The sequence below is a fragment of the Suricata suricatta genome, chromosome 14, assembly GCF_006229205.1.
Source record: "Suricata suricatta isolate VVHF042 chromosome 14, meerkat_22Aug2017_6uvM2_HiC, whole genome shotgun sequence".
NCBI classification, from domain to species: Eukaryota; Metazoa; Chordata; class Mammalia; order Carnivora; family Herpestidae; genus Suricata; species Suricata suricatta.
Genome location: NC_043713.1, coordinates 73,060,920 through 73,082,098, shown reverse-complemented (window position 1 = coordinate 73,082,098; position 21,179 = coordinate 73,060,920). Strand labels below are relative to the sequence as shown.

General features: G+C 51.1%; 1 protein-coding gene across 4 annotated transcripts in view; it reads left to right on the top strand.

Moving 5' to 3' along the window:
- Nucleotides 1-21,179, top strand: part of WSCD2 (WSC domain containing 2) — a 110,936-nt gene that overhangs the window by 73,396 nt on the left and 16,361 nt on the right. For all 4 annotated transcript variants that reach the window (XM_029922283.1, XM_029922282.1, XM_029922281.1 and 1 more), the window contains 2 exons: nt 12,309-12,430; nt 14,926-15,100. In XM_029922283.1, the coding sequence (XP_029778143.1) occupies nt 12,309-12,430; nt 14,926-15,100 (297 nt within the window). The remainder of the gene's footprint in view (nt 1-12,308; nt 12,431-14,925; nt 15,101-21,179) is intronic.

Genomic DNA, 21,179 nt, shown 5'->3' with positions numbered 1-21,179 from the left:
ATGATGCAAACGAGGATAATGACCGTACACTGACAAGAGCAGACACTCGGCCCTTTTGAAGTGCCTTACATGGAGTAGCACATCCTCACGGTGACCGTGGAAACGGGCACTATTATTCTCTGACTCCCATTTTACAGGAGAGGAAACTGAGGGTCGGGGTCACATAAGCAGCAGAGGATTAAAATTGGTTCCAGAGCCCATGTCTTTAGTGCTTTGCATCAGTCTTGTTGGACATACTCTCCAGTTTCCACACGGAGGGAGGGAGGAAGGGAAGAGGGGAGTGAGCAGGAGAGCATGGATGCTGCCGCCTCATCCACAGACATTGTCCCACTGTCCCCCTCCTGGGTACTTGGTAACAACTACTGTCTGTTTAGCAGGGATCTGCTGTGGGCCAGGCATCGTGCCAACGTCACCACAGGCCCAGTTTCCTTTCTCTTCCTTAAGTGGTCACCAGTGTCAATTATTCCACCGAGGAAACTGAGGCTTACTGAGTTTAAGTAAACTGCCCAAGGCCACACAGTATACTTAAAGGTGACCCACAAGCCTCTGAAAATTGCTAACAACATTGACAAGAGATGAAGGACTCGATTTCTCCCAGATACCCTTCTGATGCAGTCCCTGAGGCAGGGACAGGAACCCACGGCCACATCTCTGACCCCTGGGCCAGCGCTTCCCCGATTTGAATGTGTCCGTGAACCCTATGGAGATGTTGTTACAGTGCACATTCTGATTCAGCCAGTCAGGGTGAGATTTTGCATTTCTGAAGAACTCCCAGGTGACTGGGCCAGGGACCACACTTTGAATAATAGGGCCTCAGACCTCAGCAGAGCTGTCACCGCCTTCCCAGAATGTTCCCTGCCCACACGGGTGGGTTTGGCAGAATGTAGACAGAAGCGTTTTCCATAGGAATGCCATTGTCGATAAAATTTCATTGTTGGTCTGCTTGATCGTGTGTTCCATTTTGCAAATCCGGTGTTTTCGAGGCCCCACTTGGGCTTTGCTCCACAGTAGGGTCGAGCTTGCAGAGGTGCTGATGGCTGCCAATGGATGCACCGTCTGCCTCCCCACAGGCGCCTCTTCACCCCCGAGGCTGGAGTCCTGGCTGGCAGAGGTGGTGTGTGAAATCCAGGTGGGAGAATGGCCACCCTGCAAGTCTCTCATTTGGCCATTAGCGTAATGAGATTTTAATTTGATGGCAGATTTGCCATCCTCACGCTGGTCCCTTTCTGACAGTATTTATGTTATTTTGATGGTGACTTTGACTATGTGAAGAGATGGCCCTAGAAACATGGGTCTTTAGCAAGAAGGCTGCTCTGCTACAATGTCCTAGCAGATGACAATGGGCTGGAAAACAAGAAAAGGCCATGCAGATCATTAGATATGAGCCAGACTTGCTTTTGGTTAATGTTCAGATTGGCTGGATAGACTGGATGTATTTCCCCCACCCACCCCCCTCTCTCACACACACCTGCTGTTGTGATCATCTGATGTGAAGAACACTGTCAGAGACCATCAGAGATTTTTCAATATGCTGAAATATACAAGCCTCAGCGCACAGACAGTAGATTCTGTACAAGAGGCCCTGTCTTACTCTTGTGGCCGTGGGAGGGCTGGGGGACTGCAGAGCAGCCCCTAAGGCTGGCAGGGTGCTCCTGCACCCCTCAGCAGCAGGAGGGCATTTCGTTCCATCTGAGAAAGGAGTCTTTCATATTTATGGCCAAGAGAGGAACATAGTCATGTCTACTGAGGGTGGAGCCCAGGTTTCTCTCAGTCCACCCTGGATGTCCTGAATCAGCACTGTACAAGGTTCGAAGCTTAGGCACCTTCAGCTGGGGATTCCAGAAGAAAATAGAAGCCATACTAATCTCAAGGCTACTATGGCTGAGATACGAGTGAAAGTGGATAAGGAGATGGATGGTGGACGATGTGCCAAATTGAGACTCCTGGTGGGCTCCCAGTTGACACCACGGTATCTGGAGAGAGCATGGGGGCCATGTATTGAACCAGAATACTTGGTGAGCACTCATGTGGATTAGGCATGGAGAGGATGAGTGGAGAACAAAGCATGGTGTCAGTCCTCCGGGAGCTCACCATCTGGTGGGGAAACAGACCCAGCACCAATGGGGTCTGTCCTAGCATGGGGGTATGTATTGGGGAAGGGCAAGGGCTCTGTCTACAGGAGCCAAAGGAGCAACATTTGGGTGGGATCTCATTCCGGGGAGACTTCTGGATGAAAGGGAGATTAGTATATTCCAGCCGTGAGCACAAAGTCCAGGGTCAGCAAAGGTCATCTGTTGAGTGTCCTGTTGGAAACACTTTCCTTGCTGATGATGTCCCCTTCCACAGCTTGAGGAACTGAAACTGCACAGAAGAGGGCTGTTTGATTAGGGCCTTCAAAGATACCTGGGTTGTTTTCCCAGGATAGAAGAGGAGGATATCCAGACTGAAGTTGCTAAGGGGTGAGAAGGAAGTCCAGGCAGAGGGGATGGGGTGTGCAAAAGCCTAATGGTAGCTTTAGGAAATGATGGGCAGGCATGACTTTCCCAAGGCCGCAGTGCTGCTTTGGGACTGAGCTTGGGCTGGAACCCAGCTCCCTGACTGCTATCTTGGGTGCTCACTCACTACAGTGCTATAAACACCTTGACCTCTTGTATTGGATTCTGGACCTCATCTCCTCTCTTTTGGGAGAACTCCTTGGATCTAGCTTACCTGCTTCTTTCCTGACCTCTGATCTCTCCTTCTGCCCCATTTGCTGACTCCAAGCAAAACAGAATTGCCAGTGTCTTTGTGACTGGGTCAGAACCCAGTGGCACCTTTGGCTTCCCATTCCTGGATATGATTTATACCCAAAAATCAGAAAGAGAAGCCTTCCAAGTTACTGGCATGTGACACTAGCATGTAGTATACCAGGAAGGGAATTGAGTAAACACACCAGCAAATAGGTATGGTAGAAACCAGATTCCATTTGTAGAGTCATTAGTTGGTATTAACAGTGTATCTTAATTGTTTCCCTGAGCAGTGGCACAGAATTCTTAATGATTAGAAAGATCTAAAGGAGGCTTATTGTCTCCCAAGCACCGCTGGTGGGGCTTACTCCTTGCATAGGGAGGCAGCCTACATGTTTCTGAAGTGATGGAATGCTCCTACAGTCGTGAGAGCATTAAAAGGGTAGCAGAGCAAATGTCTGCAGGCACCCTGCTATTCTTCCTTGACACAGACTCTCAGGTACGTGGGCTCTTTGCCCTTGTTACAAAAGAACCGAAAAATGGACTTCCTTCTTGGTTGGATTACATTTTTCACAGCAGTTTGCTAAATGTGTCAGCAAGTGTAGCTCTCCTCCCAGGGGCAGAGACCTGCCAGTGAATTGAGAACATTACGGCTTTATAGGGTGTTGCAAGAATTTTATTTGCTTGAAAGATTCCTGCAAGATCTGTGTTAGAAGGCTCCTTAGAACTACACTGAACATGTTATATACATGTTGGGCCCATTGGGTGGCTGTCCATGGTGCTGACCGTCCTTCGGTGCAGCCTAAAATCCCCATAACTGCAGATGGACTGACCAGCTTCTCCCAGGATTCAGCAGCTTTTCCTCTTGTTTGTTTTCTGTCTTGGTGAAAGTATAATGAAACTTACAGTATCATGAAAAAAATAGATCCTTGACTTATGGTTCACAATTTACAAAGTGTATTTTGTATACTATTAGTCATGGCAATCTTTTGTCTTTGAAATTTAGACAGGGAATTTTATGAAGTACTTGTGTTATGCTCGCTGATCATTCTAGCAACTTCTGCCAAAGGGAGCCTCCGATGTTCATGAACAATCACACTGGATGGATGGACCAGGCCTAGGTCCTCCTTTGCCAGTTCTGGAGGTCTCCCTTCCACCTTGATAGGTGCCCAGGACCCGTGAATTTTATAATTTATATTGACCTTCATGAGTTCTGCTATGTAGGGTCAAGGAGATGATAATTAGAAAATTTCCTCCTCCTGCAATCATGATGGGGGAGAATTGGCTTGCTCTTCCCCCCTAAGCAGAGTCCACAAAGACTGTAGAGACAATGTAGGTTTTGAAATCAGGCAGACATTATTTCTATCCTAGTCATCTCACTTTACTTGCCATGTTGACTCAGGCCAAGTTGCTTACTCTCGGAGCCTCAGGTGTTTCATCTGTAAAATGGGGACAATTCCAACCTTTAAAGATTGCCGTGATGACCAAGCGAGGTAAAATAGAGAAGGCACGTAGCACAGGTTATTGAGCAGTTGTGATGCCCCTTTCTTCCTAAAATAAAAACTCTAGTGCTCTCCACAAAGCACCCAATTCAAGCCATTTGAATTTGCGACAGCCCTCAGGAGCCTTTGGTGCTGCCTAAAAATAGCTGGTTTGAATTCCTCTCGGACAGTTAGGCTCTTTGTGTAATTCAGTCTCTCTCTGATTATAGGTGGCCGTTAACAGCTCCCAGCTCACTGCCTTTCCTCCTCGCTGGCATCTTTAATGCAGTAGAGCCTGGCCTAATTACCCAGGGGGTGGTGGCCTCTTTCAAACCAAGGGGAACTCTTCCATGCCTGCCTTTAAGCTGATGCCTGGTGACATTTACCTCATTTGTGTGAAGCCCCGGAACAAAGAGATGATAGGACTTCAGAGACACTTGAAGCTGGTTCCAGGCTGTTCTTCATTGGCCCCCAGCAAAGAGAGTTGACAAAGAGTTGCTCTGCTCACGCTTTGCTAGTAAAAGCCTCAAGCTGCCAAGGTCATGCACCATCCCAGCTGGCCTAGCAATGAAGAGCTGACATTATCAGAATGTGGGGCATGGGCTTTTGTGATGCCCGGGCCCTTGCTGTGGGCCCAGAGAGGGTTTCTGGGAAATTCAAATGGCTGGTATGGGGTCTCCGGAGCCCCTGACTGTGTTCGAATCGGGCAGGCTTCCCACAGAATGGCAGAGGGGTGGGAAACCAAGATGGGATGTCAGACAGGATTGGGGTCACATCCCAACTCTGCTCCCCACTAGCTGTGTGATCTGGAAAAGCAATTGAATCTCATTACATTTCAGAGGTCTCCACCTGCGAAACAGGGTAATAGTACGATCCACCTCGCAGGTTGCTGTGAGGATTAATTGAGATACAGTGTGTATAAGATGAAGCACTAGTGACATAGAGCAAGCAGCTGATGTGATTACCATCGTCAGTGTTTAGTAAGTATCGGTCACGAGGAAGACATTACCCAGGGTCACTGTTGTCCAGGGGTGCCATTCTCATAGACTCTGAGCTGTAAGAGCGGTGGCCCTGAACTCCGTGTGGGCTTTCCCTTGTGGATTACAAGTCCTCCGAGATCCAAAGATAGTTAAGTTGGGTTCCCCAGGGGCAAGGATGTGAACTTCGGTTTGCTTGGGAGATGACCCCAGGATGCACCTCTGTGAGGATGCAGAAGCAAGACAAGGAAGGGAAAGAGCCAATACAAATTACAGAGCAGGGCACCACTGAGGACAATCCAAGTTAATCCCACTGGGGAGCTCTGGGAGATGGAGGTGGATGTGCTGCAGAGACATGCCACCAGAGGAGCAGGAAGCTGCAGTATTTACCCTCCCACACACCCATCATTGGCTGAGCGTGGCCCCTGGGGACATGGTCCAGCCTGTCTTCACTGGCCCTAAGGCAGAGTCCTGGGTATATATTGTGGGTCACTGTCCATCTGTATTGGTACAGGGAGTGCCAGGGGCCCATTATTGGGGCACTGACAGTGTCTGTTATGTAGAGTCTAGCATCATGGAAACACATCATGGACAAGCAGAGGAGAAGGGAACAAGGAGGGATACTGAGTCCTGATTAGGCCTCAGGCAATATAAGGCCACCTGCAGATGCATGCTGATATATCCCCAACAGCCAGAGCCCAAGACCCAGCCCCCCCAAACCCTTGCTGGTGGTGAGGGCAAGGTGTGCAGCCAGGGGGGTCCAGATGCATGTGTGTGGGCTCACAGGACCTTGAGTGATGCCCTGGTGACCTTAGCTACTCAAGGTCATATCTGCAAGAAGATGCAGGGGTGACCCCTAATATCACCTTGGGTGGATGCCAGCTGTCACATGTCCACGGGAAGACACACAGTTCTGTGCAGAGACTCCTGTCAGGTTTGGGGTGACACAGGACCGAAACAGATCCCAGCAGTGCCCCACTGTGCACTGCAGGCATGGGGGTCCCCGTGCTCTCAGCATCCCGGGGAGACCCTCCTGTTCTTCTTTCTTGTATGGTACAATCATGAAGTGGCCTTGCACTGGGGAAACAGACGTGTTTGCTGGAACCGAGGTGCTGGGTGTTCAGGGGATTTTGGAGAAATGCCCAGCCCATGGTGGCACTGAGCCTCTCTGGTGGGAAGTTGGCTGAGGCTCAGCCTGGCCCTCCGCAAGGAGAGAGGGAGCCCTCCTCCAACCAAGCTGCCTATTGCCAGGCAACCCAGAGAGAGTACCCAGGGTTATATCTCTGCCCCGTGGTAGAGGTCCTGCACACACCCACACAGGCACATACAGATGCCCACTGTCAGGAGCCACCTGCGCACATGGGGTCCTACATTCCCACCTAGACTGGGCCGTGTGGCCGCATTTGTAGACTCAGTGCTCAATCTGTTCTCACGTTGCCACAGACATTCACACACATCCACAAGATGCACACAATGCCTCCTTGTCACACACATTATGCACACACATCCCGCCTCCCAGACAGCCTGACTACAACCAGGCCCACAGCTAACCTCACAGTCAGCCCCTCCTGCTTCGCTGATGCGCAGACAGATGCGCTAACCCCACGGGTGCCCAGACACCCCCCGTTCTAACACAACTCAGTCTTCCCCTACACAGTCTCAGAGGGTGGAGGTGGGGATGCATGAAGGAAGCACCCTAGAGGATAAGTGGTCATGGGCTTCAGATCCCTACAGTGTGCCTGGGACTGCCCCAGTCCCCAAGGGGCCACCCTTTTCCTCAACCCCAAAACTGTTTGCCCTAGCAGCCCTCGTGACTTCAGCCATGACTTTGATCTCTTGATTATAGTCCCAGTGGGAAAGAGGAAAGTTAACAGTTTAAATATGGTTTCAGAGACTCAGAGTCAAGATCTGGGCTTTTTTATTTTATTTTATTTTATTTTATTTATTTATTTATTTATTTATTTATTTATTTATTTATTGTCACTTAAATCCGACTCCAGTGTCCAGATATCCCAGAGCAACAGCTTTGACTTTGTGAATGATTCGTGGTCAAAGTAGAGTGGGTGTGAAGGGCAGGAGAGACAAAATAAGTGTCCCAGTATTTTGAAAATGCAGTACAAGGGCCTGGAGTGGTTTCCTAAGGAGGGACAGTCCAAAGAGAGTGAGGACCCTGAACTCAGACATTCCTGGGTTGGAATCCAGAAGCTGCAACTTGTCAGGTGTATGGCCTTGAGCAAGTCACTTCCCCTCTGAGCCTCACTTTTCCCTTCTGTGTAATAGGGAGAATGAGACCTTCCTTGTAGGAAATAGGGGATCAAGTATATCAAATGTTGGGGTCCATGGGTTAAGAGCCCAATTCTTGATACTGGCTCAGGTCCTGATCTCACAGTGTGTGGTCTCACAGTGCATTGATGTTTGCACTGACAGTGTGGAGCCTGCTTGGGATTCTCTCTCTCCCTCTCGCTCTGCTTCTTTCCTGCTTAGTCTTGCTCTCTCTCAAAATAAATAAATATTAAAAAAATTTTTTAGGTATATCAAGTGTTTACATATTGCTGGCACGCAGAGTCTCTGCTAATACTGCCCAGAGTGGAGGAGATGTATCACTTAGGTCCCAGTATCCGCTCTGCCTCTTCAAGTGGCAGAGCTGACTTGTGTCAGGTGGTTTTCAGCCTCTGAGCCTTGTTTCTTCATCTGTAACAATGGGGATCCTTAGACCACCAAGCCTCTCTGAGGCTCTGCCTGGTTCCTGGCAGACAGCACGTGGCTAATAATTCAGGAGCCACAGTGATAGCCCAATATTACTATAAGCATCTCATTACCGTGATAGCATCCTTATTATTGGAAGGAGCATGGCCTCGGGAGACAGGGAAACCTGCCTCCACTTCACTCCGTCATTTGACCGCTCTGTGACACTGGAAGGCAGCTTCCTTGAGACTCAGGCTCCTCGTCTGTAAAATGGGGGAGGCCACAGCACATACCTCATATGGCTGCTGTGAAGGTTAAGTGGATCCTGGGCACCCAGCAGGGAGCCTGGCATCAGTGGGGGCTCAGTGAACAGGGGCTGCGTTGGAGAGAGAGGCAAGCTCCCTTGTTTCCAAAAGCAAGGCGGTGTTGCTCTGTCCTGTGACCGGAGTGGGCTTCCAGCTAACTGAGTTTTCTGGCTAAGCGAGGGTCCGTGCACCTGCTTTGGGCCTCCTGCCTCAATGATGCGAGTCAGCTCAAAGGCCTGCCTCCCCTCCCTGACCTCACCTTGGGTAGCACATTCTTTGAGCATCATCGCGTCTTCCTCAGCGTGACTGATGAGTTTATGGGGCTTCCCTCTGAGCATCCAGGGCCACAGGATGGGGGACTGGCCCGTGTTTCCTGCACAGGACACTAGAGGCCTTTGGGGTGTGACAGTTCCTCATTGGGGGCGGGGGGTGGAGCGCCATCCTGAACAGAAGAGAAATCTGCATAGTCTGTCCCCCACCTGGGGAAACCGAGGCCTGGAGGACCACAGGGTGACTCAGCAGCATCCCGGCCACCCCCAGCCGCCATAGCCACCCCCACCTCCCTCACTAGCCTGGAGCAGGAGCAAGGGCTGAGGAAAGCAGGGAGATAAGACTGGATGGGGAGAGCCTGCGGCGTGCTCTGGAATCAGCCGTTTATCCAAATTCCAGATGTCTGCTCGGTTTGCTAGATTTGCCTCTGCAAGGAATGACTTGGGGCTACTGGGTGCCAGGTGGTAGAAATAATCACCCAGGTGACCGCTGACATTTCAAACAATCATTCCCAAGCTCCCTCCCTTCCCTTCACCACAGGTCTGCCTAGGGAGCGATTCCATAGCCCCTCCCCTGCCTGTAAACATAGCTAGATGTGTGTACGCTACCCAGGTGCTCTGACACTCCAGAGAGACCCAGAGACAGACCCAGATGGAGGCGTACACAGTTTTTGTAATTCGCTTCCCTTTTTCCTAAGGGCTGACATTTTGTTGCTGACAATGATCCCCAGCAAGCTTTTGCCAACCGTGAGCCCTTAGGCTTGTCACATGACATCCTGGTCTAAGTCCTGCCACTCTCAGCTGCAAAATGAGACTTTACTCCACACCTTTCAGAGTTTTCCATCAGGTATGATGCAGCGAAGTTCCCAGCGGAGCCGCTCGGTACATATGGTAGGCGCTGGTAACAGAGGCCTGTTTTTGTGCTCCCGGTTTTGATCTGCACTAGGTGAACGATGTCCTTGGTTTTATGCGAAAGCTGTGTTCTGGAAAGGTTCACACAACTGGAACGTGAGAATAGTGGACCTCAATTTTAATCATGGGGGTGCTGGGGTGGCTCAGTCGGTTAAGCGTCTGACTTCGGCTCAGGTCATGATCTCACGCTCCGTGAGTTTGAGCCCTGCATCAGGCTCTGTGCTGACAGCTCAGAGCCTGGAACCTGCTTCAGTTCTGTGTCTCCCTCTCTCTCTGCCCCTCCCCAACTCATGCTCTGTATGTCTCACTCAAAAATAAGTAAAGCAAAAAAAAAAAAAATTAAGTGGGCATCATGAACCTTTTGACAAATTTTTGACAGAGAGCATTTAAAAACTTTTTAATTTGTCTTAATGACATTGAAAAATACATATTCAGTGTAGAAAAAGATAGAAAAGGGTTTTTAAAAGATGGAAATAAAAATTGCCTATAATGCTACTCCATCCGTCAGCATTCTCCAGGGAAACAGACTTGTAGGAGTTTTATTTATATATATGTTAGGAGATTTATTTAAGGCATTGGCTCACACAGTTGTGGAAGATGGCAAGCCTGACAGTTTTAGGGCAAGGAAACCCAGCAGTTAATGCCACGGCCTTGAGGCAGAACTTCTTCTCTGGGAAACCTCGGGTTTTGCTTTTAAGGCCTTCAACTGATTGGATGAGTCCCACCCATGTGCTCAAGGGAGCTCTCCTGTAAGTGAACTCATTACATATGTTAGTCACATCTATAAAATACCTTCACAGCAGCACCTGGACGTATGTTTGACCAGACAATGGGGCGCCGTAGCCTAGCCAAGTTGATATAAAATGACCATTGTGCTTGCTGTTCAGAGATGGCTATGGCTGTCAGTGTGCTTGTGTAGGTCCCTCTAGAGATTCATACTGAGAGTCATTTTTATATTTAAACTTTTTTTTTTTATGGGGCATCTGGGTGGCTCAGTCAGTTAAATGTCCCACTTTGGCTCAGGTCATGATTTCATGGTCCGTGGGTTCGAGCACCGTGTCAGGTGCTGTGCTGACAGCACAGAGCCTGGAGGCTGCTTCGTATTCTGTGTCTCCCTCTCTCTCTTCCCCTCCCCTGCTGTGCTCTGTCTCTCTCTCTCTCTCTAAAATAAATAAACATTAAATAAAGAGAGAGAGAATCCCAAGCAGGCTCTGTGCTGTCAGGGGAGAGCCCAACATGGGGCTCAGTCTCACAACCGTGAGAGCATGACCTGAGCCAAAGTCAAGGACCGGTTGCTTCCCCAACTGAGCCACCCAGGCGCCCCCTGAGAGATCATTTTTTTAAATTTTTTAAATGTCTTTTATTTATTTTTGAGAGACAAAGCGAGACAGCACGAGTAAGGGAGGGTCAGAGAGAGAGGGAGATACGGAATCCAAAGACAGGCTCTAGGCTCTGAGCTAGCTGTCAGCACAGAGCCCAATGCGGGGCTCGAACCCATGAACTGTGAGATCATGACCTGAGCCGAAGTCAGACATCCAACCGACTGAGCCAGCAAGGCGCCCCCTGTGAGATCATTTTTATACAAAATTGATATTTTGTCCTATGTGGAGTTTTAAAGTCTGTTTATATTTAGCATCCTGAACATGTCTTTGTCTCGCTAAAGGAGTCTTGAATGCCATTTTTATTACTGATGGGGGCATAGAATCCCATCGTGGTGGTGGTCTGTACTTTATGTGCCCAGTACTTCGTTGCTGGACACCTTGGCGGTTCCCAGTCTTCCATGTGTTAATTTAAGTGAGTGCGGCGGTGAACATCCTTATTTATGAATCTTTGTGTCCCCCCTGCAGTGGATGCAGCAGGGGCTGATGGCAGCCAGTGGTTCACATCTGCCCCCTCGTGTGAGAAGGAGCCCTGGCCCAAGAGGAACAGGCTCTCTCTGTGGTTCTGTCCCGCAGCCGATATCTGACAGCAGTGGGGAAGGGGGGCCCATGGCCAAGGTCGGCCCCTTTCCTTGCAGAAGGACCTGTTGTGTCAAGGCTTAGCCTCCATGTTTGGGGTGGGACCCAGCTGAGGTGACACCCTTGCTCAGCTCTTGCCCTGCTTCTGCCCTGCCCCTCTCCTGAGAGCACACCTCAAGAAAACAGTCTCAGGTTCTACTTCTAGCAAACGCAGCCTAAGGCACTATCTGCCTACCACTTTGTGCCCTCCACGTTTCCTGCCGTGTGCCTGGGCTGTTTACCAATCAGGCTGTCTCACAGGCGGTCCCTCCAGTAGATCTGTCCCTTGTAACCTGTACGTGCTCAGCACCGGGTGGGCAGAGACTCCCGGGTCCTGGATGATCGGAGGGAGGGGACAGCCCCAGGTACTTTGCTTCCCTCCAGCCCCAGACAGCTGTCCCCTGAGGGGATCGTGAGCATTCTCCATGGCATCTATCATCCCCCCGGGGGTGGGGGGGGCGGCACCATGGTGGAGGATGAAGAAGGCACAGAAATGCCGACAAAAGGGACAATGGGGTCCCCCAAGAACATCTCAGTGACCAGGACCATTGACAACGATGCCAGGGTTGAGAAAACTTTGAATTATTTAGCTGATCAGTCTCTACTCTGGTGAACTGTGTGACCTTGGGCAAGACTCTTGCCTTCTCTGGGCTTCGATTTAAAAGCACTTTTTGGGGCACCTGGTGGGGCTCAGTCAGTTAAGCATCTGACACTTGATCGTGGCTCAGGTCATGATCTTTGGGTTTGTGAGTTCGAGCCCTGAGCTGGACTCTGTGCTGACAGTGGGGAGCCTGCTTGGGATTCTTTCTCTCCCCCACTGTCTGGGCCTTCCCTCATTCACAGGCACATGCTCTCTTTCAAAATAAACATTAAAAAAAATACATAAAAGCACTTTCCTTTAGAAAGTGGTTGTGCTGGCTGAGATCTGACTACCGCTTTTCCCTCTCCCTCTCCAGACGGAAGCGCTGTGTTCCGAGGCTGCTTCCGCAGGCCAGACAACCTCTCCCTGGCCTTGCCCGTGACAGCCGCCATGCCGAACATGTCCGTGGACAAGTGTGTGGATCTCTGCACCGAGAAGGTGAGTCCACGGCCCTGTTCACAGAGCTTGGGGAGGGGGGCAGTGAAGAAAGCTAGAGAAAGGGGGTGCTTAGCTGGAGAAGCCGCAGCCCAGGCAGGATGAGGAGGTTGTTACTCTGCGACACGGGAGAGGGACGCGACACTTCGATGTGGATCTAAGGGGTAGAAGTTACAGAGGGCCGATTTCTTTTCCTCTGAGGAAGTGGATTTGTTCCAAGTGTGGGGAATGCTCAGGCAGGAGGATGAGCTTCTGACTGGGCCTACGAGCATGAGTAGATGATTGTCAGGGAAAGGCAAGGGCAGTGCCACTGTGAGACAGAGTGAGCTCCGCATCACTGGAGGCATCCAACTTGAGTCAGGGCAGATGTGGCATCCAGAACGTTGGGTGTTGAGTGGAAGTTGGACTAGATGCTCTGTGGGTCCTTTCTCAGCCCAAGATCCCCCCTCCCTAACCAGAGAGTGAACTCCACAAGAGTAAGGGCCGTGCCTTGAACACTGGTGCTCTCCCGATACCCAGAGCAGAGCTGGGCACAACACTGGCACTCAGTAATGTCTGAGGAACTCTGTCCTTCTTTCAAGATGGAAGCATCCCCTTCCCCGCCACAGGAAGGTGGCTGCCCAGGTCATCCACTTGCTCAGTTGATATCTACCGAGACCCTACTTTGTGCTGGGCCCCCTGCTCGATGCTGGGAGTGCACAGCCAGCAAGATGGGGCGTCTGTCCTCAAAGATGCTGGCATTTGGGGGGGGGTCCGCCTTGTGGCTCCTGGCAGCTGCTCCAGCCCGGACCCCAGCTCCCCCAATGCCCCACCTGCTCTGAATTGTCCTGCTTGGCTCCAAGAGGAGCCTATTAATCCATGAAGCACACCTCGCAGGAACGCCGAGCGGCTGCTGCTGAGCACGGACTCCGTGCTCCCCTCTGTGCCACGGATCTCACACTTTACCTCTCATATCAAGGCTTGGACTTGAGAATTTGCACCCCCATTTCACAGATGACAAAAACCAACACCCAGACAGGGGGAGTCACCTGCTCAAGCTCACGGCAAGCAGGTAGGGCTGACACCTGGACCTGATTCCACAGCTACGCTCTGAATTTCTGAGCTACCCTAGAGACCTACCCCCTCCCCTCCCCAGAGAAACTTCCAGAGCCATTCAAGGGCAGACACTCAACTTCAGGTCACCAAGCATTTCATGAGTGCTTGCTCTCTTCCTGAGAGGATTCCTGGAAAGACAGGGGCAAAGTTCAGAGGATTAGGTTAGACCAGCTTTTGACCCAGCTTCCTTCCTCTCGGGCATGAATGCCCCATCCCATGGCATCCCCTCCAGGTGGACATTTCTCAGTCTCTAAGGGCCCTGGAGCCTGTAGGTGGGACACAAACACACATGACAATGAGGTCTCAGGGCAAAGCGGCATAACAAAGGGTCAGACTGAGCTCAGGACTGGGAATATGGGTATGTGGGTGGATAAGGAACCCCACCCCCCCTGCAAACCGCCCTCTTCCAGTTTCTTCTGATCTCCTTGGGGGGGAGGGGTCACAGGAGGAAAATCCAGGGGATTAAGTGAGCGAGGGTACAGAGCTGCCTGGGTCAGGGGTGGAGGAGACTTAGGATATCAGCGGAGGCTCGAGGATCACCTGTTAGAAAACACCCTCAGCCATGGCCCCCGCAGGCCCACTGCGTACCAGCATCTCTGTCTCTCTCTCTCCCCCTCTCTCTGTCTCTGCTCTTCAGCTGAGAGGTAAAGTCTCTATTCACTATCTGTTAGGAAGAAACCATCCTATTGTGCAAAGTTTGCTGAATTGGCTTGTTACTAGATTATTCTGGGGACCCACTATCGGGGAGGGGAGGATTCAGGGCTGCGGGTCTGGAGCAGAGGCTCATCGGCCAAAGGGGCAGCCCACTCCCCTCCCAACCGGAGCCCCGCCCTGCTCCTGCTCAGCTGCTCCTCGGAACAAATAAAGCAATTAGGAGCAGCTGTCCCCACGAAGACCGTGGCCGCCCGTGGGTATCTGTATCCTGTTTGTCCTGAAAGAACGGGCTCAGACAGCCTCTCCCGAAGCGTGGGCTTTGCGTCCCCCCTCGGACCGGGGGGTTGATGGTGGCAGGTGGCAGGGCGGGCGATGGTGAGAAAACCTCCTGGTAAGTTTTGATTCCGGTCCAACCGGAGAAAGCTTGTCCTGGGGCCCAGCTGTCTCTAGTGCCCCTCAGCCTTCCAGTAATCTCCGTCTTGGCAGGAAAAGCAGAGCCCACCCGGCTCAGAGCACTGTTAGAATTTCATCTCTACGGGGTGGACAGGTATGGGAGTGTTAGTGTTATTTGGCAGTTACACCTTAATAAAGCTGGAGAGCGAGGGTAGCCCACAGGGGGCACGTAAGGCGGGCAGAACCTCCACGTGAAGTTTGGGGACCCTCGGGCTGGGGAAAGCGGCCCTCCTCTGCCCTGGGAGCCTGGTCAGTCCTGGCTTAGCGACCTCCTTCCTCCCTGCGTCGCACTCCAGGAGTACCCGCTGGCGGCCCTCGCGGGCACCGCCTGCCACTGCGGGTTCCCCACCACGCGGTTCCCGCTTCACGAGCGGGAGGACGAGCAGCTCTGTGCCCAGAAGTGCAGCGCGGAGGAGTTCGAGAGCTGCGGGACCCCCCGCCACTTCATCGTGTACCAGACGCAGGTCCAAGGTAAGCCTGGGCTCCCCCAGCGCCCCCCTCCGGATGCTCTCAGGGGCTTGCCTCCCAGACGTGCCCCGGAGAGCCCCTTCCATGCGGCCGGGAACTTGGCTTTAGCGACCCTGCCGGGCAACAGGGGACAAGGAGGGGGTGTCTGGAGACCCTCATCTCTGTCCCTCATCCTGAAGCCCCCGCTCTGGCGGCTCTTTTCCTGTAGTGGAGGCAGTGAGCTTGAGTGTGACGTCACTGGGGCTGGGTGTGGGGACCTGACAACAGAGAGCTGCCGCAGGATCCTGGGCAAGTCCCTTCCCCTTTCCCGGCCTCAGTTTCCCCATGGGTAAAATGAAGTTGTAGAATGTTGACCTCCAAGAGGCCTTTGAATTCTAGGAGACTGTTTATGTATAAGTTGCTCTTTCTCCTCTCACACCTGCCGCCTCCACCGCCCTCCCTTTGCGGGTGGGACCTGTGCTTCCTGCTCAGTTCCCCGCCCCACCTCGTGGCTGCCAGCCCACGGCGGGTGCTGAGGACGTTTTCTGGGATCTTCTTCGCGCCAGAGTCTGTGTTGAGTTCTTAGTTCACACTTTCTCACTGAATCCCCTCCGCTCTCCTGGGAGGGGGAATAGTCATAACCGCCCCTTGACAGGTAGGGAAACTGAGACTCAGAACCGTTAAGGGCCTTGCTGGAGGTCACACCACTGATGAAGCTTCTAGATGAAAACCGTTTCCCCTGACTGAGGCCTCATGACGGGTGGGTGGCTCTTGGCGAGGTGCTGTGACAGGACACTCACCTGAGGGAACCCCCTGAAGGGTTGGTTACCCCACTATCTGAATATGCTGACCACCTACTGTGCGCTGGTCCTGTGCGAAGCGTCATTTAATGACGAAGCCTGCAGGGCATCTGTGACCAGGGCAACATCATCCCCATTTTCCAAGGAGGAGAAGCAAGACTCAGGAGGTGGGAACTGGCCACAGTCGCACATCTACAAGAGTGGTTTGTTTTCATGTCTCTTGACTCCAAAGCCCCTCCTAGAGAGCCCTGCCCACCTTGTAAAGAATGCTTCCCATACCCCCTAAAGCCTGGAGACCCAATAAAACACCACTGGGCTAGACCCCCTCTTCATCTCCCAGGAACCGGTGCTGGAGTCCAGCTCCAGCAGGTCCAGGGTTCCCTGAAGGATGGACGGTGTCAGCAAAAGGGAGTGAGAGAGCCTGGAGTTTCTTCTGATCACCAGGCAGGCATCTCTGCTCTGATTCTCTAGCCTTATTTATAGTGAAAGGTACAAGGAGCAGAAATAGCAGCGTATGTGTAGTAAGTGATTTCTCATAGATTATTTTTACAATTTTCCAGAACGTGGATTCTGCAGAAGTTACAATTCTAATCTTAGTAGTAATGATCGTCGTAAGAAACTTAGCTACACACTCATGCTTATTATATGGGAAGGGCAGTTATTTTTTAAGCGTACATTTTTTTTCCATAGGATGCATAAGACCAAGATATACAAAACCTCAGGTCTAGCCCTAAGAAAACGACCTTTAACCATGAGGCAAACAGCATTGTTTAGTAAAGGTCAGTTTTTTATGAGTAAGGGTCATTAGGCTGTGTATAGCTCTGAGAGAAAGTTTCCCAGAAAAACAGGATCCCCAGGAGACAGGACGTCTACCCTCACGGCCATAAGGACAGATGATGTATGCTTTGCATAAGTTGCAGGGCTGACTTTTGCAACATTTGCCCTAGCCCAGGAGGCATTAAGTTTACTAGTTAATGATACGGTTTTCCAGGGGAGAATGGAATGTAGGGGTAGACCTAGCAATAACCTTATACATAGTCTTCTTGAATTACTGGGTTGTCCCTGACCAGGTGCAGTCACCACCCCAAGGCCAGAACAAGAGGACAGCTTGCTCTTGATTTGAATCGGCAAGGCACTCCGAGGTCTGGTGCCCCGGCAGAAATGATAGTTACAAGAGGGTAGATATTGGTCACTGCCTGGCGGCAAGAGACCTTACAAACTTGCTCCCAACAAACCAGGCTACTCCGTATGGTTGGGCAGGTTAGGCACTGCACAGGCTACAACCTACAGGGAAAGTGGTGCCCATGGTCTGCACTCTGGATGGCAGGGCCTCTGCCCAGAGGAAGGAGAACGTGCCTTTTCCTGATGTGCCCAGAGGTGCTGAAAGAGCTACTGGCAGCCCTCCTGAAACCTTGTCCCCTTTTCAGCCCAATGGGGTCACCAGTGGTGGCCGTTTGTGGCTGCTTCCGTGGCACCTGGGGTCCTGCTAGGAGTCCGGGGAGCGGGAATCTGTTTCGAAAGTGTGGTTCTTGGCTTTGTTTACACTCCAGTGAGAAGGAGGAGCCTCCCATGGCCTGCAGGACGTGTCAGTCTGTGCAGAGCTGTGCTCCCTTAGCCTCAGGAGCATCCTACAGAGATGAATCCTCCCATGACCGGGAGTGACTTTGATGCAGACAGAATGGGAAGGGCGTTGGAGCCTTTTCAATAGCAGATAAAGAGCCCCTAATTGAGGACTTTGCTCCTTCCCTGGACCTTGTCCCCAGGCCATGACTGTTCTTAGTTTTTCCATGTCAGGCTTGAGAGGCCGGTGGTTTGTTAGTTTGCTAAGAGCCTGGTCCATCATGGCTGCCATTTATTGAGCACTTACTATATGCTAAACGCTCATGTTGCTGCCAGGAACTAGCTACTTATTGAACACCTGTGTGCCACATACTGTCTAAGCCCTTTAGACCGAATTGACTCATCCTCGATAGTCCAATGACCTAGGTCCTGCTGTTATTACTACTTTACAACTAATGCAACCTGGCACAGAGAGGTTGGCTAGTATGGCCAGAGTCGCACAGCCAGGACAGGGCAGAGCTGGGATTCGAACCCAGGCGGTCTGGGTCCTGAGGCTCCACTCTTAACCACAGCTTCTCCGTATATCTTGGAAATACTTCACACGTCTTATCCATTTACTCCTGTAAGGGTATTAGCCCCATTTTACAGGTAAGGAAACAGACTCAGAGAAGGGAAGAGACTTGTTCAATGTCACACAGCCAGGTCCTAACAGGTCGGTCCTAGGGTTTTTTTTTTTATGGTTTGTTTGTTTTTTTTGAGAGACAGACAGAGACAGAGAGAGCAGGGGAGAGACAGAGAGAGAGGAAGACATAGAATCCGAAACAGGCTCAGCCTCTGAGCGATCAGCACAGAGCCCGATGCAGGGCTCGAACCCACGAACTGTGAGATCATGACCTGAGCTGAAGCTGGATGCTTAACTGACTGAGCCACCCAGGCGCCCCTAGGTCCTAGGTTAAAACCCAGGTCTGTCTGATTCCAAAGTTTTATCCAATATTGCTTTCTTTTTAGGGCTGAAAACAACAGCCTTTATATCTCAGAGTGGGTCTTGGCCTCCCATTCAGTATTTGAACAGATAATTCTGTTTTCTGGAGCAATTGAGGGGCCACATATTTTCCCCCCTCCAACATTTTATTATGGAAAAATGTCCAACCTCCAGGGGAAAAAAATGGAATCCTACCATGCATTGGATCCCATATGCATCCCATAGATTTTACGCTTGTCAGCATTCTGTTACATTTATCCTACATTTTCATCTCGCCATCCCTTTGATCCTTATTTTTGTCAAGCATTTCAAAGTATGGTTGACCCCTGAACAAGATGGCGGTTGGGGTGGTGAAGACCTCCTGCACAGCCGAACATCCACATTTTGACTCCCCAAAACACTTAACGACCAACAGTTTGCTGTTGATCGGAAGCCTTACCCCTAACACATACAGCCTGTTAACATCTATTTTAGGTCCTCTATTGTGTGTTGTATTTCAGTAAATAAGGTAGAGAAAAAACATTAAGATCTTCAGGAAAACACATTTATGGTAGCACATTGTATTTATTTAAAAATCTGCATGTAAGTGGACCTGCGCACGTCAAACCCATGGTGTTTGAGGGTCAGCTGTTCAGCTGCACACAGTTACACTTCAGTGTACGTGTCCTTAATTATAGTTCAATATTGGCTTATGATTTTTGAAGTGACCTTTACGTAGCATAGAATGCACAAAATTTAAATGCACTATCCAGTGACACGTGGATAATCCATACCCCTTTTGAACCTGGGCCGCCTGGGGGTTTGTTTGTTGAGCCTGTGACTTCAACTTGGGTCATGATCTCACAGTTCATGGGTTCGAGCCCCGTGTCTGGCTCCCTGCTATCTGTGCAGAGCCCCCTTCGGATCATCTGTGCTGCTCTCTAGCCCACATTCTCTCTCAAAAATGAATAAACGTTTATTAAAACAAAACGTAAGACCTTACCATAGTCCAGAAAGTTAGACTTTTTTTGCAGTGTGTGGCCATGAAAACCACTCCCAGATACCCCCTCAGCTTCAACAAAGACCTGAATTTTTTTTCCCAAAGTCTGCTGTGCTCTGCCCAGAATCAGCCTGGTGTCGTGGGGGAGGGGAACCACGGTTGGTTGGCACCCCTAGTGTGTGAGCCTGTGCTAACACACACTCCCTCATTTGTACCCCCCCCAAGGACACCATTGTTGTCAATAGTCCCATTTTATTGGTGAGAAAACTGAGGCTCAGATCCATCATGCTCCCCAGGTCACCCAGCAAGTAGGTGGCAGAATTGGAATTTCAGTTGAGGACTTCAGACTTTTCCCTGGATGGGCTGTTATGAGACATTGGTGTGGCTCATGGTGATTGCAGTAACAGCAGGTCCTGCAGAACAGAAAAGAACATGCAAAAGCTTGGAAAGAATTCTGGGAAGGACAGTATGGAGGGTGGTATCAGATGCTGCTGCGTAGTAAGGCGAGACGAGGCTGCATTGAACACTGGGCAGTCACTAGTCACTTGGGTGGGACAGGCTCCACACAGGAGCGGAGCGGAGCCCAGAGTGCCACTGCTGGGAAGAGGAGGAGGTGGTGGTGGAATGGAGAGTGTGGGCCAGTCTGCCAGCAGTGGGATAGAAATGGGGTGAGGGCAGAGAAGGGTTCCTCAAAAGAGAAGTTTTTAATGATGAAGTGATTTGGGGGCACCTGGGTGGCTCAGTCGGTTGAGTGTCCGATTCTTGATTTCAGCTCAGGTCATGATCTCATGGTCAGGGGATAGAGCCCTGCATTGGGCTCAGTGCTGGGTGGGGAGCCTCCTTAGGATTCCTCCTCCCCCTCCCTCTCCCCCTCCTCCCCCTCCCTTGCACCCCCTCCTCCCCCTCCTCTCCCTCTTCTCCCTCTTCCCCCTTCTTCCCCCTCCTCCTCCTCTCCCCCTCCTCTCCTCCCCCTCCTCTCCTCCCCCTCCTCTCCTCCCCCTCCTCCCCACGAGTGCCCTCCCTGCGAGTGGGTGGGAAGGAAGACTGTAGGCTGCAGAGCAGTGTGGTGAGCACGGGCAGGGGAGAGAGCATTGTCTGTCATCTCCAATGAAGAACTGAGGTTGTCGGCCCAGAGTGCGGAAGTAAGGCTGGAACCCCAAATCTAAGATCCTCTCCCCTCCCTTCCCACTGCAGAGTCCCCTATGCTGGCCTTCCCACAGCTTCTCTTACATCTGTAGGGACCAGAGGAAATCACCGTGGTGCTTTCTTAGCTCCGGGGTGGGCTACAGTAGGAGGTGTTGAGGCTCTGCCAACATGGCATCACGAGGACTCTGGAAAGCCAGAGGAGCAGAATGGTACCCACCTGCCCCAGCCCATTTACACATGAGGAAGCTGGAGGCTAAAAAAAAAAAGTAACTACCACTTCCAAGCACTTTAGCATATTAACATATTACATGTATCATGTCATTCCTTATAAGATCTCTGCAAAGTAAATGTTGTCATCCATCCATCCACCATGAGATTTATTCTTCTATTGCCCATCTACACATCTATCCATCCATCTAAGACACTGGTATTATCCCTACTATATACCAGATGATATGGAAAGTGCTGGGAGGCAGCAGAAAGCAATATGGGCAGGGTCTCCACCTAAACAAAGAATCCTTTGAGTAACTATAGAGATGAGCCACATGGGGGAGACGGACAGTGTTCAGTGTTCGAGAACAACAGCCCAGGGAGTAGGGAGGCAGGTAGTGCTGAGTCAGCAGAGTGGAAGGAGAG